We start from the raw sequence: 26,356 nt of genomic DNA, 5'->3' as shown, positions 1-26,356 counted from the left end.
CTTTTAGAAGACATCTGAAGGCAGCCCTGTTTAGGGAAGCTTCTAATGTTTAATAGGTTATTGTATTTTAGTGTTTTGTTGGAAGCTGCCCAGAGTGGCTGGGGAAACCCAGCCAGATGGGCGGGGTATAAATAATAAATTATTATTATTATAAAATATACACTTTTAGATACCCAGGAAGGTCACTTATTTCCCCAGGTGAGTTTCTCCTCAAAGATCCTAAAATATCAGAACTACTGCTTTTTAGCAACTCGGGGCAGGTCTTTCAGTATGGCTGCTCCTGTTCTGTAGAACAGCATGAATCTTGTGATGCCACAGGTACATCCTGCTGGCACTTTCCAGAAATGAATGAAGATGTTTTTGTCTGGACAAGCTTTTCCAGCAGGATGAAGTCTCTCTCTTAGGCATTCACAGAATAATAATCATAGAATTGGAAGGGATCCCAAGGGTCATCTAGTCCAACCCCCTGCGATGCAGAAATCTCAACTAAAGCATCCATCCAACCTCTGCTTAAAAACATCCAACGAGGTCAGAAAGTTCTTCCCAATGTTTAGTCCAAATCTCTTTTGTTGTAACTTGAATCCATTGGTTTGGGTCCTACCCTCCAGACCAGGAGAAAACAACCTTGGTCCATCCTCCACGTGATAGCCCTTCAAATATTTGAAGATGGGTATTATAAGTCCTTTCAGTTTCCTCTTTTTCAGGCTAAACATTTAGTCTGTTATCATTTATAAACCTCTTGTTCATTGTTGCGGATCTGCACTGTTATTCAAAATATTTCTTAGCAGTTTTTATAGTGTATTTGTAAGTTACTGTGACTTACCGTGAGATGTATGTAAAATGATGATGATGATGATGATGAATAATTAATAAACTGCTTCTCTCTCCAGGGTGAATGGGAGAGGCAACCTGTACCGAAGATCACAGAGATACTACAGGAACCAGAGTCAAGCTGCGAGCCCAACCTAGTCCGTCCCCCAGTGTCCCCCACTCTAGTTAAACTCAACAAGGTGCCTTTAAAGTGAGAGCTGGACCTAACTTAGGCCTCATCCACACCTTACATTTAAAGCACGATGATACCACTTTAAACTTCCCCCAAATATTATTTCCCTCCAATAATTCATTAAGGGTACAGAGAACTGTTAGGAGAATGGGGATGGGGTCTGTGTCTCCTAACAGGGCTACAATTCTCAGAGTGGTTTAACAATCAATCCCTCTTCACAGCGAACTCTGGGAACTGTAACTCTAACAGCTTTCAACACCCTGAACAAGCTATAGTTCCCATGATTCTTTTTTTTGGGGGGGGGGAGAAATGTTAAGCTGTGATAATACTGCTTGGAATGTATAGTGCAGGTTGGGCTTTTAAGCAGACAGCTGCAATCCTCATAAAGGGATAATGGGAAAAGGAGAATCTCTTTACCACCCCAGGAGGCAGACCTAGAGCCAGGGTTTTTTGAGGTGTGTGGGGGTGTTGAGTGAAGCTCTGTTCAGAAGTTAGAACAAGCCTACAGAGAGCAGTATGCTTGGATTTCAATCATAGCAGCTCTGTGGGTGAGCGACGGGACTTTTCCTCAAACAAAAATGAGCCTCACAGATGTATCTTCATAGATGGCCCCATTCTGAGGCACATAACAAGGCCTGACTCCCCTTTGGCTCTGCCTATAAACCAGATCCCACCAGGTGTTCCTCTGACCCACCCCAAGTTCTGCTCCAAAGCTCAAAAGAGGAAGTCTTTTAAAATAATAATCAAATTGAGTGGGAGTGTCAAAACACAGAAAATGAGCCAAATGCCCCCTGTGTTGAGGAATGATTGGTCTGTGGACCTGAGCTGATGTGATGGAGGAACACGGACCATCTGTGTGTGTTTTTCACCCACAAACCCGTTAATAGTTACAACTCAACCTGCAACATTTATAAATAAACGTAATTGCAAATATCACACCAAGCCTGCTGCAATGTGTATGTGCACTCTTTTCTCCTTGATGGACAAACCTCACAGTCTATGGAAGGAACACAAAGATATTAATCATCATTGTTTATTTGTGTATTTGAAGACCAGGAGACTGCATCTGCAAAAGTGGTGTTATAGTCGGCTTGTCACTTCTAACTCTATGGTTTGCTTGAGAGCCCTGCTTGCCTTATTCCTTCTGAATATCGGTTTCTGGAAACCACAGGAGAGAATGTTCTTGTGCTCATTCCCACTGGGGCATCCGGTTGGCCACTCTCTGAGAACAGGAAGTTGGAGTAGATGGACTGTTGGCCTCATCCAGGAGGGCTTTTCTTATATTTTTAGTTCAGTGGCCCTGCTTGTGGGCTTCCCATAATGGGCATCTGGTTGGACACCGCAAGAACAAAATGCTGGACTAGATGGGCCTTTGGCCTGATCCTGCAAGGTTCTTCTTCTTTTTGCCAATTATTTTTATCGATTTTCCATTAATTTCAACGAATTGTCACCAAATTAATAGAAATTTAAAAGCTGACTTCCCCCATGTTCCTTCTTTTTCCCTCCCTCCATTGCTGCTCCAAATACATTAGCTTTCCAAACTTTCATTTCAATATTCAATAAAATTAAACATAATTATATGCGGGGTTCTTCTTCTTCTCTCCACTTTCTCACCATAATTACCCTGTGAGTTGGATTTGCCAAGAGAGAACACTTGACCCAAGCTCCCCCACCAGCTTTCACCCTTAAGTAGGGATTTGAACCCTGGCCTCCTGGGTTCTAGTCCAAGACTCTTTAACCACTTCACCACACTGGCTCCTAAAGCGTATTTATCTCTAGCTTCTAGACAGGGCATTCCACCTGCCTCTTCTAAGATGCCACCTGACAGTGAGAAGCCTTCAGATCATTAAGAAAGTCTGCTACTTTCATCCCAAGAACTGCTTTTATTTGTAAGCAAATTTAATCAGTTTGGCTGCATCCCCAAGCTGCCGCTGAATTCAGCGGGCCTTCTGAGCAGGCAAGGTTAGGATCACACTGTTAAAAGCCATTAAGTGACCCAACTCTGATTTCTTGGACAGGACAGGGGCTGGATGGTTGTGTTGAAATCAAGACAGTAGCGCACCGATTTGTGTCCAGTTGTCAATAGAAATAGCAGTATGTCCCAGAAGGCGTTCAGCATCTCAACCGAAAAGGAAGTTCATGGTAAGATTGACAGTAGTAGTGGATGCTGAAGAGAAATCACAGGGGCAGTAGAGGCTGATCCTCATTGAAACTGGTAGTGGGGAACGCAGGGCGCCCGAGCTGTAGGTGGAGCCAGAGCCAGTGACAGGCAGGGCCAACTAATTCCAGTGTTGTCCCCATCCTCCTACCAGCTGACTTCTACAAAGGGCAACGCTGAGACTGAGGAGGAGGAGGAGGAAGCTGACAGGCAATGCCATTCCCTAGGCTTCTCGTAAGTAGGAAAGAAGGCATATAGGAGCTAGCTGAAGGCAGAGTGGGGTTGGTGGTGCAGAGCCCCATTTGCCCTAATGGACCAGTTTCCACTGCATGGGGTAGAGTGGGGTGGGGGGAAGGAACATGATTGCCATGATCTGCTACAGAGCTTCTTCTTGAGGCATTTCACTGGCCACTACCAATTAATTGGTGGAGGTCACTTCCACATTGATCTGGTCCAGCAGGGCTCTTCGAGTTTTCCTTGGGTCCTAAGCTCTGTGGAATTTTGCTGAGTCATCAGGACCCTGAAGATTTTGTCCCCTGCCCCAGCCAGCTTATAGTCTAGTCATAGTCCAGTCCTTTGTCCATCCATCTCAGTAGATCCCTTTCACTCTCTTGTTCTCTGGATCAAAGGGTGTCCTAGTGTGTGCTTTGGCTGCGTAAGGGACCCCCATCCTTTCCAAGGTGTATTCACCACTTTTCACAAAGTCCAGGGAGACCTGAAGATGAGACAAAGCCATGTAGATATAAGTATTAGATATGTTCCCACCAAAAGGGTTTCGTTGAATTTTCCTCCTTGTTCTTCTTACGGCTGCTATTAACATGCAAATGAGACTGGGATTATCATGCCAAGTGGGAAAGAGCAACCCCACATGTCAAACATCTGCTTAATGAGCAATGCATTCTGCAGGGCACATTTGGTGATCAGTCCACTCAGCAGAACATCACCTGCCTGCCACAACATCAGCAGCAGCAGCACTGTTTCCCAGCATGGGGGCCCCTTCCACTGCTTTAATTGGGGGTTCACAGTGCCTGAACTAAAGGTTTTTGGGAGGTGAGGTGCCCTTCTGAACACATCAATTCAAGGATACTGCTATGTGGATAGCAAGCAATGTGAAGAAAACACTGGAGGTGGTTGAAAGGAAAGTTCAGTAAACAAACAGCAAAACACTGCATCAAAATTGCTGTTCTGGAATATAGAAAGCTGCCTTCTATAGTCAGTCCATCTCACTTAGTACTGCCTGCACTGACCGGCAATGGCTCTCCAGGGGTTTCAGATGGGAGTTGCTGGAGATTGAACCTGCACTCTGCTGCTGCAATTCATTGTTCTTTAGAAAAGCAAAATTCCAGTCCCATGATTCTGAAAGCAGAGGCTGAATTAAACAGACACATTGAAAGCTGCCTTTCACTGAGTCAGATATTTGGTCCATCTAGCTCAGTACTGTCTACACTGACTGGCAGTGACTCTCTAGGGTTTTGGAAAGGGAGTCTCTTCCAGCCCTACCTGGAGATGCTGGGGACTGAATCTTTTGCATTCGAAGCAGATGTTCTCCCAGTGAGATACAGCCCCTGTTCTAAGGCACACAGCCCAACACAGCTTCATCAATAAAAAGTCAACGTATCAAGTAAAAACTCCATAATTGGTCAATGACCCTAAATCCACAGCAGGGAACAGCTGAATGTCACAGTGCACCCAAGGAAACCTTATCATCATCTCATTTCGTGACAGCACAGTGTTCCCATCTCAACCTCTTGCACGTGCACACAAAAGCCCTCATCCCTTGTGGCTTGTCCATCTGGTCCAAAACAAACTGTCAAGAGATTTCAGCTTCACCAACAATTCCTCCCCTCCCCAACACACACACACCACCCCTCCCTCCCTTCCTTTGATGTCAAGCTCCCCCCCCCCCCACACACACTTTTCGCTTAAGGCTCCTCTGCTGCATTACTAGATGCCAGCAAAAGGGAGAAGGGAAGAGGCTAAAGGCATAGGGAAGGCAAAGTCATTAAATTGCTGGAAATCATGTCCACAGTGACAGGTGTATCTCCTTCTTGGATTGGGGAAAAGGTAGGCAGGCAAGCAGGGGCTGCTAAAGAACTTTGGGGCTGTGGGCTACTGCCCCTCCATAATTATTCATTTTAAAAGTATTTCAACTAGTTACCCTACAGCTCTCTCAACAGCTCAGGGTCAGCTCATGATGAGATTTAAAATAGGAAAGAAACAAGATATGAATAATACACAAGAACAGCCACAAACCAATTCATCAGAGAGGGCTGCACACCACCCAGTTCTCACCCTGACTTGACCCATGGTCCCGCTCTGGGGTTTCATTGTTGTGTCAACCCAGGTAATAATTCTAATTAATTAACCAATTAATCAAACAACTGCCCCCCCCCCAAAGAAACCTGATGCAGTTTTATTGATGCTAACTCATGGAACCTCCCTGTACTGTTTTGTGTAGGTTTTTTAAAGGCAGGAACAGAAAGCCTGCATTTTCAAGTATAATTTGCACTCCTAGCACCAAATACAGAATTGCCCACTCATCCCAATGCAACTTGGAGATGTTCTGCTTCCAAGACTCACCGGTCCACCATCAGGATCCCGGATGTAGCCATAAGCTATTGTCTTGTTGATAGCATGTCCAAAGTCTGCCCTACGAATGTGCCCAACAGCTTTGCCATTCCTGAAGATGGCCTCCAAACCAAACATTGGCACTTTTCTGGAGAGAGCATAGAAAGCCATTAGGTAGAAAGGCATCAGGTATGATGCAAGCTTATGGCAGAGGGCAAATCATGTCAGAAACTTGCTGCAAATTCAGGAACTGAGGAGAGAGACTAGAGCATCAAATAAACAAACATTTGCAAGTATCCAACACAAGATCCTCTCCCAGCTTTATCATTTCCCAATTTCACAAAGTAATGTGTCAAAAGGTTGGATGCAATTCAGGGGCACGTTTCGAAATCTTTGCTTCGGTATTTCAAGTGCTGCTGGCATCTCCTGTTCCTTTTAGAAGGCTTCGGATATGAGATCTGTCAGCTGTCAGAAACAGTCAGTGCTAAAAAGTGCTGCACACTAGCCATCAAACTTGTTCAGAAATTAAAATACCCATGGTGCACCCACTTCTAAAGGAAGGTAATTGCTAAACTACATGAAACGTGAACCATCAAAAACGTCCAGTCCTTCAACACCAGCAGAGTCACACACAGTATGTTGCCCAGGAATTCTAAGAAATGCAAAAGTCAGTGCATTTTTTAAATCAGTGATTAAAATTAGGGCAGTTTTGAAAGGTTTGGTCTGCCATCTTGATTCAAAATGGCATCCAACTGGATCCAAATATAGATAAAAACTGGTTCAGGAACCATTGTGCAAAATTTGGTTAAAATCAGGGTAGTTTTGAAAGGTTCCGTCCATCATCTTGATTCAAAATAATGTCCAATTGTACCCAATCACACATGAAAACCTGGTTCTCAATATTATGAACTATCAAGCAAAATTGGGGGGGGGGGGTTCTGCGAATAGGTTTTGCTTAAAGTAGACCCATTACAAATCAATGGAGCTAAGTTAAAATTGTGCATCAGCTTCAATGGGTTTACTCTGAGTAGGACTAACATGGACTAGCCTGTTGCAGATTTGATTCCAATTATAGGATACCTAATAGAAGTAGCAGTTCTAGATTCAGGTAAGTAGCCATGTTTGTCTGACACAGACGAAATGAATAAATAAAAATTTAAAAAATTCTCCAGTAGCACCTTAGAGACCAACTAAGTTTTTTCTGGGTATAAGCTTTCGTGTGCATGCACACTTCTTCAAGATAGGAAGTAGCGGTTTTTTTGGAAAGATCTGGAGAGGTTTTGACATTGACATCTGCAGAGGGCAATGGAGGAGGCTGACTTAGATTGATCCATCTCAGTATTGTCAACACTGACTCTTCAAGGTTGCAGGAAGGGACATTCCCAGCCCTGCCTGGAGATGGTGTGGAGTCCACACTTCTGCCTGGAGAGCCATGTGCTCTACTAGCTGAGTGACAGTCCTTGTCCTTTTGCAAATTAGAGAGGCCTGAAGGCCAACTTGAGAGTCTGATCAGAAATGTTGAGCTAGATGCCATCAGATACATGCAACTGCCTACCAGTGGCTACTCACTCATCAGTGGTGAAGCAGACAAGGCGGCGGAATATTCCAGCTGCTTTCTGAGCCTCAATGGCTTCCCGCCCAAGGAAAGGGGTGCGAGTTTTGAGCTTGCATGTGAAAGCCAGGCCAGCTTCTAGGGGAGTATCATCAGGACGGAGGTCTGCATGCCAGTGCCTATAGCCTGAGAAGAAACACAACAGCCACAGTCAGACCACATAGAGATGACTCCCTGGCAATGGAAGGTAAACTCCCTCCACCCAGATCAACTCAGAAAGTGCCCAGTTTTTTGACATGCTCCCTCGGACCATCCTTATAGGACAATCAGGTTTCATCCAAACCCATTTTGAGAGACATTGGGCTTCATCCAAGCCTATTCTGAGAGAGACAACTTCCTACCAGCCCACCAAATCCATGTTTCCGGCACCTAACCTACTCAGAGCAAAAGCATGTCACAAATGTTACATAACAATTACAACTACTAATATTAAATAGCAACAATAATAAAATATTGGGGGGGGCAGGTAATCAATCACATGATGTGGTGCATGTACATCATTTGAATGGCAATGCCCAGCAACTCTAAGGGCCCAGCCCCCTCAAATATTTTATTGGGGAAGCTGAATACAATTTCAGTGATCTAGAACCACCAGAAGCTGCTATTTATCAAGTCAGACCAACAGTCTATCTAGCTCAGGAAGGAGCTTTTCCCAGGCAAATGGGGACTGAACTTGGGACATTTTGCATGCACAGCATGTGCTCTACCACTGAGCTATGACCCTTCCCCTAAGAGCTATGGCATCTCTGTGATCATAAGTAGCCTGAGAAATGAGGAAATAATCAATCAAGTCTGGAAAACAGGAATGGAACGAGGGCAAAGAAGTCTGTAGCCTCCATTATGGCTGTGGGCTCTTGGCATACACACAGAGAGAGATTCAGACACAGCTGCCAGTAGAGTTTGAATCAAAGCGGCTGTTGAGAAGGCTTAGCCTAATCCAAAATGGCAACACTCAAATAATGTTCAGAGGGGAAATCTGATTATCCAGCTATTATCCAGGTCTGGGTTTCAGTGGCATCTTCACTCCATGACCACAACTAGTCAGGAATTCCAGCAGGATTTCAAGACAAACTGAAAACATGAAAGCAGGGGTGGAGAAACCTGTGGCCCTTCAGATGTTCGAGGACTCCAACCCTCATCAGATCCAGCATGGCCAACTGTCAGAGATGATGATGGGAGCTGAAGTCTAACAATGTCTAAAAGGCATCATGTTGTCTACTTTTGCTTCAGAGGGAACCTCTGCGCCTTCAGATGCAGATGGACTGAGCATGGCCAATGGTCATGGATTATAAGGGCTGCCTAAAATCTAGAGGGTCACAGGTTCCCCCTCCTTGGGACCAATAAGTCCCAGGTTCATCAGTCCTTAGGATCTCCTGGAAGGGCTTGGAAAGCATGGATAGTCAGTATAAGCTGGCCTTTCCCATTCTGCTGCCATCTAGATCTTAATGATTTTCCAAATCCCATCAGTCCCAACCAGCAAAGCTAATAGGCAGGGATGATAAGAGGGCATTGAGAGGGCAGTGCAGGAGCCCCAATATCTGAACTAGATAGAAGTCTGTCTCCAGGCCATCACTGCAGATAGAAGCAAGGACTGTCCAAACACCTTTTTCAATGCTGAGAGAGTCGATGGCCCTGTAGCCAGCATTGATGATGCCATGCCTGGCGCCAGCCTTCATAACTGACCGGTAGACCCTCACACAGTGCTCCTTGGGGACATGAAGCTCCCAGCCCATCTCTCCCACAAACGACAGCCTCATGGCACGGACCTGAGAAGGAAGAAAATAGGAACTTAAAGAGGAACTTGGATGCTGGATAAGGTCACTGGCCCATCTAGCTCAACACCCTGTTCTCACAATGGTATTGTTGTTTTCCCATCCTTGCCTTAGTTTTGAAGTGGCCGGGGACACTTGGGAATGGCTTTTCATTTATTCCAAATATCACCTCACCAGTAGCCCGACCTCTCTGCAGCCTCACTGGGTGCCAGCACATCATTTCAAGCCTGGGGAAGATGTCAGGAAGTTAATTCATCCCACAGGGCAGCCAGGGAGGCTGTGGAGTGCTGGAGATATGTTTACAAGAGAGAGAGAGGGGGGGGGAGGAAGGGAGGGAGGGAGGGAGGAAGGACGGACGGACCCTTGGCCAGCACCCCTAATGGGAGAATCTGTCCCGTGTCTCAACTTGGGTTTTTATTCAGTGTGTTATGCTCTTCACCCCTTTCGCCCATCTACAGTCATATTTTTTTGTTCTAACTTTGCGACAGTTGGCCTACTGGTGCTATAGACGGGAGATGGTGTGTCACCAGAGCAACTGAGTTAATAGAACGGGACACCTCACAGTTGTTTTTCTCCTTCGCTCCTTGCTCTTCTGGTCCTCTGAATTTCCCCACGGGATGTATTCTAAAATAGCAGATTTATTTCCTATCCTTGAGTCCCATCAAACCCCTGGAAGGGAATGAGGCACTGACAATTATACCAGCACAATGGGGGCCTGTCAGCAGCATGACGAGCCCCCCACTCCCCGACCACCCGGAGGAATGGAGCCGTCAGCCCTGCTGATTTCCAAGCCTTCCTCCAGAGATGATCATTTAACACGACACGTTGCATTAATCTAGATTAGCCAGATGAAATATTCATGGGCTCCTAAGCGGAGGATAGCTGTTCAAATCCGTTTATTAAGGACAGGGAACAAAGCGAGACATGGAAGGAAGTGTCAAGTTATCAGCTTTGATTGGCCATGTGGAGAGTCCCTCAGCTGTCAGAGAATATAAGAAGGGCCTGGCTGCTGGATCAGGCCAATGGCCCATTCGTCCAGAATCCAGTTCTTACAGTGGCCAACCAGATGCTTCTTCTGAAAAGCCCTCAACCAGGACCCCACCACCTGGCATCCAAAGGTAGACTTTCTCTGGGCATAGAGGTCCTACTATCACAATAGATCAATCAGGACAGAGGGTCAGCTGTTCTGCTACAGTGGACAACCAGATATCCCAGTTGGAAACCTGTAAGCAGGACCAGAGCACAAAAGCAACTCTCCACACTTATGTTTCCCAGCAATTGGCATTCAGAGCCAAACAGGTAGAAACATTTATGAGGGACCATGCTCAGTTATCACCAGCTTCAGCCAAAAGGATCTTGGGTCATAAGGGTCTCTAGGAGAGCTCCTGCCAGTCAGATCCAGCAACACTAGTCTATGCAAGCTCAAGAACCTGGTGGCAGCTTCCTGCATCTATCCTGACGGCAGCCCCCAAAGCCACATGCTTTCCAATCACTCTTCAGCTCTGTGGCATGTGGCAAAATAACTGCAGTTTCTCCTCTCCTAGCCCTGCTTTCTGAGCTTAACCTCTGAAAATTTAAAGAAAGGGTTAATTCTTTTCCAGCTTCCCACCCACCTACAAAAAGCTCTGAACATTCACACCCCTCCTGATTAGATTGTCAACCTTCAGAAATGCTTTGCTGCGCCACTGAGAGTGTGACAGCTCCCAGCCAAGGCTCTATTGTCAGGGGAGCTCAAAATAAACCCACAATCCGCTTTCAGTTTCCCACCCCATGGCTGCTGAGGGAGTTGCTCTTTTGAGCAGAGAATTCTACTCTAGTAGCTTTTCATTTTAGACATGTCTTTTGAGAATTAACCCCCACTCCTCGTTTGTCTTTTTTAAGCCCACCAACTTCAGCGTCTCTCCTCGCTAGGCTTTAACCTATTCCCGGTCCAATTCCTGGCCATGTCTTAACAACTACAAGGCAGGAAGAAATTCAACAGGGGTAGCTCTGCTTATGGCTCTATTTCCACCCTGATAAAAGAACAAACAAACAAATCACACCACTTAATTCTGTTCAAGGCAAATCCTCTGCCAGAGGAAAATTATTTTGCCAGCTATAAGGCAATGGAACAGAGAGAAGTGCCTTATACCAAGTTAGATCTGTGGTCCAGCCAGCTCTATATTGTCTGCACTAATTAGCAGTGGCTCTCCAGGGTTTCAGGCAAGAGTACTCCCCAGTCCCACCTGGAGATGCTGGGGTTTGAACCTGCAGTCTTCTACATGCAAGGCAGATCATCTACCAATGAGCTATGATCCTTCCCACTGCATACAGAGAATGAGGACAAGGAAAAGGGAGTCTCCCTCTCTATTGCATTTGTAAATGACTGCAATCCACCTTATGGTGCAGGTCGGGTTATGAAATAATAATAATAATAATAATAATAATAATAATAATAATAATAACAACAACAACAGGAATAAGAGAATGGGGACTTCTCAGTGGTGGCTCCCTACTTATAGAATGCTTGGAGAGGTTCTTCTCTCATCCAAATAGATGCAATGATGGTGCCAGGTAAAAACATTCCAATTTCATCAGGCCTTTGCCTTTTTGCACAGATGGGATGTTTTAATGTAGTTGTTGTTTTTTTAAAAAAGAATTATCTTTTAATTTGTTGATTTTTTTATGCTGATGTAAACGTATGCATGTTTTTTGTTCTTTGTTTTGCATAAAATATCGTAAGTTGTTTTGAGTTGCCGTGGCAAAAAAGCAAATCCACACCAAGATCCCTACCGTGCAGCCTGCAGCTTTCACCAGTTTGTGAGTGGAGAAAGGGAAGGCTTCATTGCTGAGGTCCGTCTCCAGGACTTCCTGCAAGACAGCGCGGCTGTGAGGAAGGAGAGGAACCCTGGTGAGGAGAATATGGCGACCAACTGCCAGGAATGACACACACACACACACCCTTACAACACTCCCTACAACCCCTGCCATGAGGACCAGCCCATGATATGTTGCTGCCTGAGGCAAAGGGCAAGCTGACACCTCCTCACATTCCATACCCCAAATGCAAAGCAACTACCAAGGGCCTTCAAATTTCATCCACTTTGGCCAATGATCCATCTCACTGTCTGCTGGGAAGGTGCCTTCCATGTACTCTTTTTGGTGCCTGCTGAAAACATTCTTGCTTAGACAAGCCTACCTAGATGTTCAGAATGTGGACGTGTGTTTTAATATATTTTTTAGTTTGTCGCTGATTTTCATTTTTTAATGTTGTTTTAAATGGTTTTACTAATAATTTGATTGTTTCGTTCTCTTTTTAAACTTTTGGGGGGGGTATCTCTTTTACAGTCAGGTGCTGTGCAAATGTCATTAAATAAAATGAGTAAGCAAATGTTAAAATGACATGGGCCAACTCCAGCAAAATCCATAGAATGTTACATACATATATCAGTCATGTATAAGAAGGAAAACTGAGCGGGGGCAACGTCAAATAACTGGATCATTGAATGCCTTGCCAAGGCTTCAGTTCTCTATGACGTAGCCTATCCATAAGTAAGCATGAGAAGCTGGAGGTCTGACACTGACATCACTTCTATTTGCATAGCTGGTACAGGGGGTCATCCCTTGCCAGTATAATTATGTTTAGTTTGGCCTCTGACACTTCTGCTTTATGTTAGATGTTAGGAAACAGCCAGAGCCCATAAGAGCATAAGAGCCCACTGGATCAAGCTGATGTCCCATCTAGTCTGTTCCCACACTGACCAAAGAGATGCTCCAATGAGAAACTAGCAAGCAAGACCTGAACGCACCAACATCCCTCCTGCAGTTTCCAGTAACTGGTAGGCAGAAGAATCACTGCTCTGACCATGGAGGTGGAGCATAGCCATTGTGGCTAGTAGCCATTGATAGCCCTCTCCTCTTCCATGAATTTGCCCAATCCTCTTTTTAAAGTCATCTAGGTTGGTGGCCATCTCTTCCTCCTGTGGAAGTGAGCTCCATAGTTCAACAACATGCTGTGTGAAGAAGGACTTTCTTTCTCCCAAACTTCCCCTTGCCATCCCATCAGACATTAGGCTTTAAGGTCTTCCCAATAGAGGGCAATCTCCAAGCTGGCAGCAGTAAAGAGCATAGCTAACTAGCCCCAACTCATTCCTGTTTTAAATGGAATTCTCCAACACCGCTTCTCAGAATGTGGCTTCAGAGCATGGGAAGGGATTCTTAGAATCATAGAATCGTAGAGTTGGAAGGGACCCCAAGGTAGGAATGTACCCCAAGGCAGGAATCTCAACTAAAGCATCCATGACAGATGGCCATGCAACCTCTGCTTGAAACCTCCAAGATAGAGTCCACCTCTTGTGGGAGAACTTTCCACTGTTGAGCAGCAATTACTGTCAGAACGTTCTTCCTGATGTTTAGCTGATGTTTCTTGTAACTTGAAGCCATTGGTTCAGGTCCTCCCCTCCAGAGCAGGAGAAAACAAGCTAGCTCCATCTTCCATGTGACAGCCCTTGAAATATTTGAAGGTGGCTATCATAACTCCTCTCAGTTTCCTCTTTTCCAGGCTAAACATACCCAGCTCCCTCAACTGTTCCTCATAAAGCATGGTTTCCAGACTTTCCTGCTAACATTGAAAATCTTAGTTCCTCCATAATCTGTGGTAATGAGTGCTCACTTTCTTTAAACATGCCAGGAAAGCTTTTGAGGATCTTCCCGTCCCACCCTGAATAAGCTGACACAGAAAAGTGACAGGAGCCAGAGATTATCTTTAGTGGACCAGGATATTTTGGGGCCCACTGAGCATAGGGTCCCTTGGCACATCACAGACGCCAGCGCACCAAGGCTGACAAGCAATTGCTGTCCCCTGAGGATCTGCTCTGGGCTGAGGAAACAGGATGCCATTAACACAGCCATGGGCAGCATTACGAAAATGAAGGGTGTGAATGCAAGGATAATGAGTGGGAATCCTCTTAGACTCCAGTTGCAAAGCTTTGCCTGCCCTCAGAAATGTGCCATCAAAGAGACAGCTGGCAAGAAAGGGCCCTCAGAAAGCTAATCAGGAGGAAAAGGAAAGCTCCAGAGAGACATGATACGTGCTCCACAGGGAATCTCTTGGCCGATTTTGGGGGGTGTCAGCCTTGCATGGAGAAGGTCCCAAGGTTCGATCCCCAGTGGAATCTCCAGGTAGGGCTGTGACAGGCCTATGTCTGGAATCCTGGAGGGCTGCTGCCAGTCAGCATAGATAATACTGAGCTGGATAGATGATTGGTCTGACTTGAGATAAGGCAGCTTCCAAGAGTTCTCTTGAAAGAGGGATCAGCTGTTAAACCACTCTGGGAACAGTAGCTCTCTGAGAGGAACAGAGGTCTCCTTGCAACTCTCAGCACCCTAAAAAAAAACACAGTTCCCAGGTGGTGGGAGAGCCAGTGTGGTGTAGTGGTTAAGAGCGGTAGTCTCATAATCTGGGGAACCGGGTTCACTTCCCTGCTCCTCCACATGCGGTGGGTGACCTTGGGCTAATCACACTTCTCTGAAGTCTCTCAGCCCCACTCACCTCACAGAGTGTTTGTTGTGGGGGAGGAAGGGAAAGGAGAATGTTAGCCGCTTTGAGACTCCTTAGGGTAGTGATAAAGCGGGATATCAAAGCCAAACTCCTCCTCCTCCTCCTCCTCCTCCTCCTCTTCTTCTTCTTCTTGAAAAGTCATGCTTGCTTAAAGTAGTACGATACTGCTTTGAACATATAGTGCAGACAGGATCTCAGGATGTAAAATTAAGCAGCTGACAAGATAATCAATATGCTCCTGAGGAATACTGAGGACCAAAGGAAGGCGTGTGGGTGTGTGAGTGTGGGTGGGTGTGGGTGTAAATGCATGTGCAAGAGAAGGGAGCAAAGGAAAGGGAGGAGGCCACCACCCCACTTTTCCTAAATAGCATTTGTGAAGCCACCATAATTCTGTAGTTTTAAGAGCATAAAATATGCCCTGCTGGATCAGACCAAAAGCCCATCTATTCTAGCATCCTGTTTTCTCAACGTCTAACCAGATGTCCATTATGGGAAACTCTTGCAAGCAGGATTTGAGCACAACAGAAACTCTCCCCACTTGAAAATCCCAGTGGAAGAAGAACATAAGAAGAGCCTGGGTGCTGGATCCAGCCAAAGGATGCCCATCTCATCCCATCTTCTCAATAGGAAGTCCACAAGCAGGAGCTGATATGGGTACTTTCCGTCTAAGACCATCCCCAAACTAGAAATTTACAAAGCCCTCTTGATCAATTTCTCAAACTCATTGAAATCCATTTAACTGCTGCCAAAAAAAATCAGTGGGTATTTCACCTGGGCAGGTACATTAAAATTGAGGATGAGGGGGTGTTGGCTCTTGAGATTTTTTTTAGAGCCTCCAAATCCAGAGCCCCATGGAACAGAGGAAACAGTCTTATACCTAATTTACAGGTAGGTGTTGGTCTTCTGTAGTTGAAACAAAATTTAAAAATTCCTTCCAGTAGCACCTTAGAGTCCAACTAAGATAGTTATTGATATGAGCATTCGTGTGCATGCATACTTCTTCAGATACCAATTTATAACATTAAAAATGCATTATAAAAATGTGACACCAGATGGTGCTGTAGAGCAGAATCCAAAGTCAATGGCAGATTGCCTTGGGAGCGTTTTCTCCCCTATAGTATTTTTTCCCCATAGGTTTTTTATATCTGTATAGATCCAGCCCTAGTCAGGCTACTGAGTTACATCTAGCTCAATATCATCTACTCAATATAGACTGACGGCAGGTTCTCCAGGGATTCAGAGAGAAGTATCTCCCAGACCCACCTGGAGATGCCACTAGGGAATGAACCACCAAGTGTATACAATAAATATCCTAATTTATTCAGTCCTGGGTTAAAAAGAACAACCAGTCTACCCCCGGGTCCATTTCCCACCTGTGACTCTCACCTGTACGGTCCCTGGATGCTGATCATTCCAAGCTGTTCTGACTGGTCAATCAACTGGCACTGGAACTTCTTGTCCTGCAGGACTGTCATGATATGGGACCAGTTGTGCTGTGCTACTGCTCCCCCAATTGCAAGGTAGTAGCCATCCCCTAGGAAGAAGGACAGGTAATATTAAATAGGCATCTTGCTGCTTATCTACTACAGAGTCTGGTTCAAGGTCCTTGTATTAATTAACAAAGCCCTGAACAGCTTAGGTCCAAGGAACCTCAGGGATCCCCTGAGTCCTTCTATTCCAGCTCCATCACTGAAATCATCTGCAAGAGTGCCATTTGTCGTACCTCTGAGTTGGCGAAGCTTGTTTGACAAGAACAAGAAAATGAACCTTGACTGTCATTCCTGTGAAATGCTCTGCCAGTAAAGATTGAGCAGGTGCCTTCTGTGCCAACATTTAAATGCCTGTTGAAAACTTTACTATTCCACCAGAACCATGCAAGCAATTAAGAGTGCATCCTTCCACAACAGTCAACTGATGCTTGCTTTTAACCGTTTATGGTTTTATTTTATGGTTTTATTGCTGTAAACCACTTTCATATTTTTTAAATGATATACAAATACTTTTATAAATAAATGTGTTCAGCAGCATCTGGATTCCGATTTGTGGGGCGAGGTCTCCATCTGTCAGAAAGAGAATATGGACTTACCTGAATCCAGAGAGGAGTTTCCACCTTGGCTGTGAGTCCTGGAAGACCTGCTCCCTGCCTTGCAGGCTTTTCCCCACCTAGCCTGAGAAGGTGGGTCTCCAAATAACTCCAGCTACAAAAGCTGAGACTCCTGAAGAGATTTTTTGGGTTGGAGCAGTGTTTAGGGTTGGGGGGGCAGGGGGCTGTTCTTATTTATATTATATTTTTTTTGTAACTATATATTTAGATCTCACTATGATTTAGGTGGAAATTGTTCAACCTGGTGTACTTTTAGATGTGTTTTATTGCTTGCGACTATTTTGTGTCACATTCATTGCTCCACCCACTCTTGCCTCTCATCCCACCCACCACAGGTATGTGGCCCCAGAAGTATGGAGGGTGGGCATGTTGTCATCTTGGATGCTTTATCAGTGGGCTTCCTGAAAGCAGCCATCTCTCTGGCACTGGGACCAGGATGCTGAATTTGCCAAGCCTCAAGAGCAGGCAGCTGGTGCCCAGTGGAGCTGGTGGGGTGGAATGCAAGGAGCCCAGCAGGGAGACTTAACCAATGGCAAGGAAAGCCAGCTTAATTCTAGAAGACACTGATGAATCTAGTCCAGCATCCTATTGTCTCCATGGCCAACCAGGTGGCCTTAAAGTAGGACCCAAGCACAAGAGCACTCTCCCCTACCCACTGGTATTCAGAAGCATTGCTGCCTCCAACAATGGAAGCAGAACCTAAGAGCCAAAGGTCAACCAAAAGCCTATCTTGCCCAGCATCCTGTTTTTACAGTGGCCAACCAGATGTGTCATTGCAAAGCCCATAAGCAGGATTCCCAGCAATTCAGAGGCATTCTGCCTCAGACAGCATAGGGAGGACATAGACATAGTGGCTAGTGTCCATCAATAGCCCTCCATGTAAGTTGGTGGCCATCATTATCTCCTGCAGGAGGGAGTTCCACCGTTTAACTACGCACTACATAACAAAGTCATTTTTATTTGTCCTGAACCTTCCAACATTTAGTTTCATTGGATGTCCACAATTTCTGGTGTTCCGATAGAGAGAGAAACATTTATCTACCTGATTTCTCAATGCCATGTATTATTTTATTTCCACCAGGTAGCATTTTCTTTCTTTTGTCCCTATCCTTCTCCCAGGGCAACACAGGGGGATGTGCACACACCAGACAGGTAAAGCACATTTTCCCCAAAAGAATAATGGGAACTGTAGCTTAAGCGTGCTGTGAGTTATAGCTCGGTTGAGTAAACTACTGTTGCCATGTGGGGAGGACTGGGGCTCTGAATGTTCTGTAAATGTATGGTGTGTGTGCAGTCTGAGACTAAGAGGGAGAAAGAAGATGAATACCAGGTCCACCCTCAAGATGGAGGCCAGGGAGGTGGGAGTGGCTGAGAGCAGGCTGAGCCCTTTTAGCCCCAGCGAGTCAGCCTCCACCAGGCTTCATCTAGCTGAGCTCCTTTTTACATCTGGACTCTCCTTCCTTGAATGATTTCCAGCAGCAATTGGATGGCCATCTGTCAGGGATTCTTTAGCTGTGATTCCTGCATTGCAGCAGGGGGTTGGTCTAGATGACTCTTCGAGCCCCTTCCAACTCTCCAATTCTGTGATGTAAGGTCAAGTAACGCACGCTCCCTCCAGCTACCCATTTTAGCTTGCCAGTAATTGTGCAAATCCACTCACCGGCTGATTTATTTTTAATTTGCCCTTAATTATTCCAAATAAGGGCTGTAGGAGCGGTCACGGGTGCACCTACCCGCCAGCCCAGAGACAGTAGATGCAGCAAGGGTTGACAGAAACTCAATAAGCACCTTTCAGTTTGCAAAAAGGCCTCCAAGGAGGAGTGTTTAATTAGGTTATGCTGGCTGCTGGATGGAGACTGGGGGTGGGGTGGGGGGAGACATGGCCAGCCTGGTGTCTAGTCATAGGTAATGAAATCACCATTCACACCAGCCACCTGCCATCCAAAAAAATTAAGGAGGCTGTCAAGGTCCAGGACAGAAAAAGACGTGACTTGCATTCTCATTCCTGCTGTGCTGAGAATGACTTCATTTGGGTCTGGTGTGAGGGAGAGTAAGGGAGGAGGGTGACTCCATCAAGCCCCCTCCTGTGAGGATTTCCAAGTGTCATCAAGACTCAACTGGGGCTGGAGCTGCCCGTTCCCTCCTGGCCTAGCTGTTGGCACCAGTTCTATGCTCCTGGGTCTGATTTTGTGGATGGGGGGAGGGTAGTGTGCTTCAGTGGGTGGAAGACTGCTCTTTATCAATGGCAAGACAGCCAGAACCACCACTGACATCAGCTGCAACTTTTAAGAATGGTAACCTTAAAAACCTGGCCTGGTGCTTGCTTTCCCCTCTTCCCTCCTGCTCCTTTTTCCTCATGTGCCATGTCTCTTTATAGTTTGTGAGCCCAAGAGATCAGGGAACCATCTTAAAACTGATTTCTAAAAGTCTTCCTGAAAACCCATTTTTGGCAAGACGGCTCTTGCACTAAGCAGTAGAATTCTCACCCACAAGAAGCAGTGATGGCAATCAACTTGGATGGCTTTGGAAAAAAGAGGACTAGACCAATTCATGGAGGAAAGGGCTTTCAATGGCTTCTAGCCATGAAGACTGTGTTTCCCCTCAGCTGTCAGAAGAGAGATTCAACAGACAGGCTCTTATGTCCCCTGGATTGCTGGGACCTGCCCACCTCCAGACCCCACCAAATGTTTCAAGAGCTGCCCACCCAGCTCCTGTCCACACCAAGACTTCTGAAATATACTCGGAGTTGTGCTCTTTATTCAGCTCGTAGTAGCAATGAATGAAACCTTCCCCAAAACGTCTAGCTATATATACATTATTTACACAATGGGGCCCCCGTGATTGGCTAATTCCAGGCTGCTCCTGTAGGCCAATCAGGTTGTAGATTCACTTTCTCCATGAGCCTGATTGGCTGCTCCTGCAGGCCAATCAGGTTGCTAATTCACTTCATCCAGGAGCCTGATTGGTTGCTCCTGCAGGCCAATCAGGTCGCTGATTCACTTCCACCTGGAGCTGGATTGGGTGGCTCCTGTGGACCAATCAGACTGCTGCATCCTGGATCCTATTGTTCTAGGATTCAGCTCAGTGCATAACAACTTCCAATCTAACTGCAGCTCTACTCAAACAGAGTGCTAAGAAAAACCAGCATCTAATTGGTTTAAAATGATCAAGGATCAGTGTTGTTGCCATTGCCGTTTTACCTTCAAAGGCAGGTGCCAGTGCAGAGTCCTGTGTGCCGGGATCTATTGCACTAACGGTCAGATCGCTTTCGACTCCCCCACGCATATTCAGCATGCAGGTATAAACTGTTGCTCCTGAAACAGAAGCCCAAGATCTTTTTTTATCCCCAGATCATTCCATAAAAGCAGCATTTGGAAGCAGGAATGTATGCATATGCAAAGTCATTTAAAACTCAGAAGGAATCCAGAGAGAGAAGCCCTGATAACACTTTACTGGGAAAAGCAAATGAAAACAGGGTATTAATGTGAGAAGAAAGGAATGGAGAGGTTGGCCTTGTACACAGCATATATTTAGACATTCAATCAAACGCACAGAGGGGAAAAAACTCCCTCAGAACTACAAAGCCAGTCAGAGCATGTGCTAACTCAGTAATGTCATGCCACCCTTCCTGGTTGCTAAGCAACACTTCCACTTGTACCCATCTTGGCTAGCTAACTAACAAAATTAACCCTTAGGCTACAAAGTGAAGGATCCTTGCCTTTGCTCTTCCATTAGGGGAGAGGGGGTGTAGGGGAAACAATTCCATTAGGATTTATCTGAATTGTTCAATAACTAAACAGTTTCCTTTTAGCTGAGGTAACAATTAGATGAAACAAGACAGAAATGGATTTGAAAGATGAGAAAGGAAATTCCAACCAAACATTAGGAAATGCTTTGTGACAGTAACAGCTGTTCAATAATAGAATGAACTCCCTCAGAAGGTGGTGGACTCACCTTCATTGGAGGTGTTTAAAGAGAAGCTGTTGGGGATTCTTTAACTGTGATTTATGTGATGCAGGGAGTTGCGCTAGATGCCCAACAGTACAATTCTATGATTCTGGGACTTTTAAAATGGGGTGAAAGGCAGATGTAATATGAGGAAAAAATTAGTAAAAGTTTGTATGCATCTCCCTTAAAAGCACACACACACACATTTCTTTCCTGGTGGCCTTGATTTCCAATAGGACTGTGTGCTAAATTCAGTCAAAGCCTGAATCCCGAACTGAATAGATTGTGATCTCCTGTAGTTAGTTGCTAAGAGGCATACTTCCTCTGAGAGAGGAAGCCATCCCAGCCACTGCAATTGCCACTGGTAGGCTTGTGCTCCCATGAATTCGTATAATCCCCTCTTAAAGCCATCACAAGCAGAGCCAAATCAACACAGGCTGCAGCTCTCAAAGAGATGCCTGCGTCCTTTGGGGTATTCAAACCTCCTCCCGGGCACAGAGCCCTTTGTTTGAAAGCAACCTCCCCTGCTTGATTGGCAGAAGCCTTGGCTGAACGTTATCATTAACTGGGAGGGGATTATGTGCCTGATGCAAGAGAAGGCATTGATGACATTGGCAGCGCCAGCAGAACACCGCTGGAAATAAGCGGGTGGGATGGTGGGGACGGGGGGGGGGGTACCTGGAGGCTTGGAAACGTCAGCCGTAAACAGCCAGTCAGCTGCCCTCTTGGCCTCTGGGCCGACGAGGTAGAATTTCCCAAAGTAAGACATGTCGAACACCGCCAGGGCATTTCGGCAGGTTAAGCATTCGTTCCTGATCTAAAACCGGGGAGGGAAAGAAAACAGAGCCATGGGGTGATGGGGGCACATGGCAGGCAGGCTTGGTCACGTTGAAAGGGAGAATCAAGGGGCATGTAAGAAGTCCCTCAAGGTGACAAGAGAAAAAAAGGGACCTGTGATTCATGCTTTTTATATCTTAAAAAGAAAAACAACAGATATTCCTTGGATTATTTTTTTTCTTCAAAAGTTACACCCACCACGACAATGGCTCTTTTCCAGTGCTTGGCATCCCGTAACTCATTTCTGTGTGCAGTGACATCTCATCAGACTACCTATTAGACATCTTTCTTCCCAAAGAACTCAGACCTGAATCACTTTTGATTTTATGTTTCAACAGCTAAAGGTTCCCTTCCACCCCCACCCCCCAAGATGCTGTGCTGGAGGCTGTTATACAAAGAGCCAGCTGTGAAACCCCCTCCCATAAAGGATGCTGCTGTAGCAACGAAGTTTTAAAAAGCCTCAATTGGCACCAATAGAGGATTTTAAAAAGCTCCAGTTGGCTCCAATGGAGGCTTTTTAAAAGCCTGATTGTGGTGCAGTCCTGAGGGATGCCAGCAAGCCTGAGTTCGTCTGCCAGAATATCCCAGATTCAAATCACTGCATCTCCAGGTGGAGATGGGAATGCCCCTTACCTAAAGACTCCCCCTCCCATTAGAAGCCCCTCTTGGCAACAGGACCACTGCATCCTCCCCCAAGGGCATTCTACTCACAACATTGTGGTGAGGTGGGAAATCAAATGTGTATTCATCCGACAGCAAGCGGTTGTATTCATAGTCTGCATGTGGGGTTTGGTCATAAGCGCCATAATAATCATATTCCAAAACCTGCAATAAATAATAATAATAATAATAATAATAATAATAATAATAATAATAATAATTTATTTGTACCCCGCCCAGCTGGCTGGGTTTCCCCAGCCACTCTGGGCGGCTTCCAACAGAGATTAAAAATACATTTAAACATCAGTCATCAAAAACTTCCCTAAACAGGGCTGCCTTCAGAAGCCAAAATTAGCCAAACCCATCTCTCTGGGAATTCTGCCCCTGGTGGGTTGGATGCCAAGGATTGGGGTTTTCCAATCCTTGGAAACCCCAAAAGGGCCAAGATTGGGGAAAAACACACACCCATACATTTAAAGTCAGAGGGAGGTCTAGGACAAGACTGGGGTGAGGAGGACATTATGCAGATCATCCTTCTCACATTAATGGGGAGACAGGCTGGTGCAAATCTGCAAGCTCCTGGGGCAAAGAGCAGCACAGGAAAACAGGCAAAAGAGACTTTAGGGTACCTCATAATGGTAGTGCTAGAGGAACAAAGGTCACATGTGGAGACATGATGTTCCACGATGCTCCTCCTTGGTATTACATCCCTAAATCTTGTACTTACTGGTGCCTCACTCTTTGGATGGAACCAGCCTGGCCTCTCCCAACCATGTCTCTCTTGAAATACACAACCTTGCTGCAGAAGTTCCTGCGAGGGTCACCAAAATTTGAGTGCAGAGGGAGGAGATGGAGGGAAGAAGAGTGTTAAAAAAACCCTGAACCCCAACATTCCATTGACCTAGGAGCCATGAAATTAGCCTGTGATCACTCTCATGCTATTGCCTCCTCTTTGCTGTTCCTGGAGCTAATGTTGTTCTAGGCTGAATGCCCCCATAGCGTTAGGGTCTACCTGGGGCCTCTCGCCACAAATATTTTCCCCATACAAAGCCTGCTTGAGGCTTTGACCCCTGCCAAACTGACAACACCCACTTCCCTCACAGTTGTTGGATGGCTTTTCTCCCCCCCCCCCCCCCGAACATCACACAAGCTCAGCTAAGTTGTGTCCAGCAGCTTCACTGCTACCACACCTGTAATGCAACATAGAGGATTCTTCTCTAAAAACAACTTGTGCCACATCCCTTCTGGCCATGAGGGTATACAATGGTGGGTGGCTTGCTCAAATAAAGTATCAGCTTTGTGGCGGAAATGACTGGCAGAATCCGAGACCTGGGAGAAGAGGCGGTGGAGGAAGACTGGAAGAAATTTAAAGTATATCTTCAGAAATATTGTAAAATTAATGAATGTTAAATTTATGTTTGGATTGGCAATAAGTGGTAATTAGCAACAAAAGTTAACAAGAATATGTAAAAAATGAACTGATAAATGGACGAAAATACTGAGTTATAATATGCTATGATATAGAGTTAAGATAAATGAAAAAGGGTAAGAATTTGCTGAACTGATTATGTAAATGGGAGTACAAAGGGGGGAGGTGTGAGGAGGTCAAGGAAACAAGCATATGAATTTAAAGATATCAAAAAAATGGATTTGTTTTTTAATTTTTTTCTTAACTATTTGTTTTTTGTATTTTGTATTTTTTTTCTTGTTTGTTTTTCTGTGAATTTTTGTATTTTTCTTTCTTTCCTTTTTTCACTTTTTACCTTTCTCTGTGGTTTTTTCATTCTGTAAATCTCTATTTTTTTGTAAAATCCCAATAAATATTAAAAAATAAAATAAAAATAAAGTATCAGCTTTGGACCATCCATGAGGTTTCTAGATCAAACCCTAGAGTCGTGCAAACACAATCCATTTCAGGACATGTCTTCCAGCAAAAGCTACCCACATCCCTGGATGCCTCTGTGCCTAACGCCCCCATGTCCACCCAGAATTTCTTCCATGAGCTTTGGGTCTGACCTCATGGAGGGGGTCCTTCCTCATATTGCGCCCAGCCAGAGGTTCGTCATATGGGAAGACGACAGAGTAGTTTTTTGCATATGATTCATGGCTCCTTTCCCGGATCCAGCGGTTGTTGTTTGTAAGGGAGTGGTGAAACCTCCTATAGAGAGGTGAACATTTCAGAGACAGACCCAAGTGTTATCTTCAGATGAGGACCAAATGGTGAAATAAAGAGATGAGTGTGCTGTCACCACCTTCATTTCCCCCCAATACCAATTATATTCAGTGGATTGGTTTCCAATCTGGACATGGGATGGATAAGCAAACACCAGCAATTTCTGCTCCCAGAAACCCTACTGCGAATGCTCCCAGCACATTTTTAAATGCTAAATTTGGGGGGTTTCAAACTGGGGTTTTTTCATGGAAAATGGAGACAGAGGGGGCAAATATAGCACACCCATCTTGTTTCTGTCTAACCTGTTTACTTCTCCATTTGGCTAATACCTGAAGAAGATTATTAGTGGTGTGTACATTCAAAATGGAGGGATTATTTTTTGTTGTTGCTTTTATGGCCCACCTTCTTTGCTCCAAGGAGCTCAAGGTAGCATGCATAGTTCTCTCCCCCCCCCCCATTTTATCCTCACAACAACCCTGTGAAGTAGGTTAGGCTGACAGTGAGTGACTGGCCCATGGTCATGCCCAATGATCTTCATGGCTGAGTGGGGATTTGAATCTTGGTCTTTCCCAAATCATAGTCTGGCACTCTGAACGCTACATCATGTGTTGCAGCATCCATGACAAATTAGAGGCATGAGTTGGCGGTCTTCCTGATTTCTTTCAGAACCCAGAAAGATCTCCATCCACAATGGTGTTGGACTTCCAGGAAGGCAGATGGAGGTGGTGGTGGTGCGGAGGGGATTGGTTTTAGTGTTCTGGTTGAAAGGTTCCAAGCATAAGGGGCAGCACAGAAGTGGGAGGCAAATCTAGATATCAGCAAACCATTAGTTGCACAATCAGGGCCATCCCTACCATTAGGCAGGATGAGGGAAAGTGCCTCTGGTGGCAAATGGAGGCAGCCAATAAGATTCAGCTAGTAATAATAGCATAGGAAGCTGCCTTACATGGAGTCAGACCACTGGGTGCATCTAGTTCAATACTGTCTAGGCTGACTGACAGTGACTCTCCAGAGTTTCAGGCATGGAGTTTTCCCCCAGACCAACTCAGAAATGCCATTCATTAGGGATTGAAGCTGGGGCCTTCTGCATGCAGAGCAGGCTCACTAATCACTGAGCTACAGCCCTTCCCCAGCCTTGCCTTGCATCTGGGTCCCCAAGGAGTGCTATCCATTCTTTTGCCTCAGCCACCAATACATACTTTTAATTTATAACCCCTGCAGAATTTGCAGGGTTCCGCAGATTAACAAGGCCATAAATTCAGGAACAGGATTCTGAGCTTCCCTTGAGGAGGCTAATGATGACAGGCATGCTTATCCTCACACCACTTTTGGTGCTAAGATGCTCTTCCATTGCAGAATCCAAGAGTACATTGCAACAAAGGAGGCTGTTGGCAGGTTTTGACACAGAGGTGCTTCTGTGTCTGCTGTTTGAGAACATGCCATTTCCTCTGCTTCGGAACAGCACACCATTAAAATAAATTATGTTTTGAGTGACGCTGACACCACTCTCTTCATCTGGAGGTAGGAGGGTACGAGACACTTGCTTGCTTGAAGGCAGAGACAGACATTACAGGCTGCAGCATCATGGTAGAGTCAGGTCTTCCAGTTTCCAGCTCTTGAACTCACTGTCTGCCTGGCTACCAGCTTCACTTATATACATTGTTCCAATGCTGGCCTCTGTACCACTTAGTCATAGTTCAGTGGAAGAGCAGCTGCTTTGCATGCAGAAGGTCCCAGGTTCAATCCTTGATAGCATCTCCAGGTAGGGCTAAGAAAGACTTCTTGTCCAGAACCCTGAAGAGTGTCTTCAAGTCAGTGCAGACAACAATGAGATGCAGGGACAATAAGAACCTAAGAAGACCCTGTTGAATGAGGCCAGTGGTCTATCTAACCCAGCCTCTTGTTCTCACAGTGGCCAACCAGATGCCCATTGTGGAAAACTAGCAAGCAGGACCCAAGCCCAAGAGCTCTCTCCCCTCCTG

At 45.5% G+C, this 26,356-nt stretch overlaps 2 protein-coding genes across 3 annotated transcripts in view; one reads left to right on the top strand and one right to left on the bottom strand.

Annotated features, from left to right (window-relative positions):
• DBH (dopamine beta-hydroxylase) overlaps positions 1 to 1,939 on the top strand; it is a 41,737-nt gene extending 39,798 nt beyond the window's left edge. For both annotated transcript variants that reach the window (XM_083596407.1, XM_083596406.1), the window contains one exon: positions 891 to 1,939. In XM_083596407.1, coding sequence (XP_083452533.1) covers positions 891 to 1,025 — 135 coding nt within the window. In that variant the 3' untranslated portion in view covers positions 1,026 to 1,939. The remainder of the gene's footprint in view (positions 1 to 890) is intronic.
• An 81-nt stretch (positions 1,940 to 2,020) lies between these two features.
• Positions 2,021 to 26,356, bottom strand: part of SARDH (sarcosine dehydrogenase) — a 47,990-nt gene continuing 23,654 nt past the window's right edge. The window contains exons 12-22 of the mRNA XM_083596324.1: positions 24,218 to 24,359; positions 22,929 to 23,012; positions 22,253 to 22,366; positions 21,383 to 21,521; positions 19,957 to 20,070; positions 16,039 to 16,186; positions 11,886 to 11,979; positions 8,945 to 9,107; positions 7,299 to 7,467; positions 5,742 to 5,877; positions 2,021 to 3,876 (exon numbers count right to left, since the gene is read on the bottom strand). Of these exons, the coding sequence (XP_083452450.1) occupies positions 3,751 to 3,876; positions 5,742 to 5,877; positions 7,299 to 7,467; positions 8,945 to 9,107; positions 11,886 to 11,979; positions 16,039 to 16,186; positions 19,957 to 20,070; positions 21,383 to 21,521; positions 22,253 to 22,366; positions 22,929 to 23,012; positions 24,218 to 24,359 (1,429 nt within the window). The 3' untranslated portion in view covers positions 2,021 to 3,750. The remainder of the gene's footprint in view (positions 3,877 to 5,741; positions 5,878 to 7,298; positions 7,468 to 8,944; positions 9,108 to 11,885; positions 11,980 to 16,038; positions 16,187 to 19,956; positions 20,071 to 21,382; positions 21,522 to 22,252; positions 22,367 to 22,928; positions 23,013 to 24,217; positions 24,360 to 26,356) is intronic.

This window comes from Podarcis filfolensis (assembly GCF_964270895.1).
Source record: "Podarcis filfolensis genome assembly, chromosome: Z".
Taxonomy (NCBI): Eukaryota; Metazoa; Chordata; class Lepidosauria; order Squamata; family Lacertidae; genus Podarcis; species Podarcis filfolensis.
This window is presented reverse-complemented; position numbering and strand designations above follow the sequence as displayed.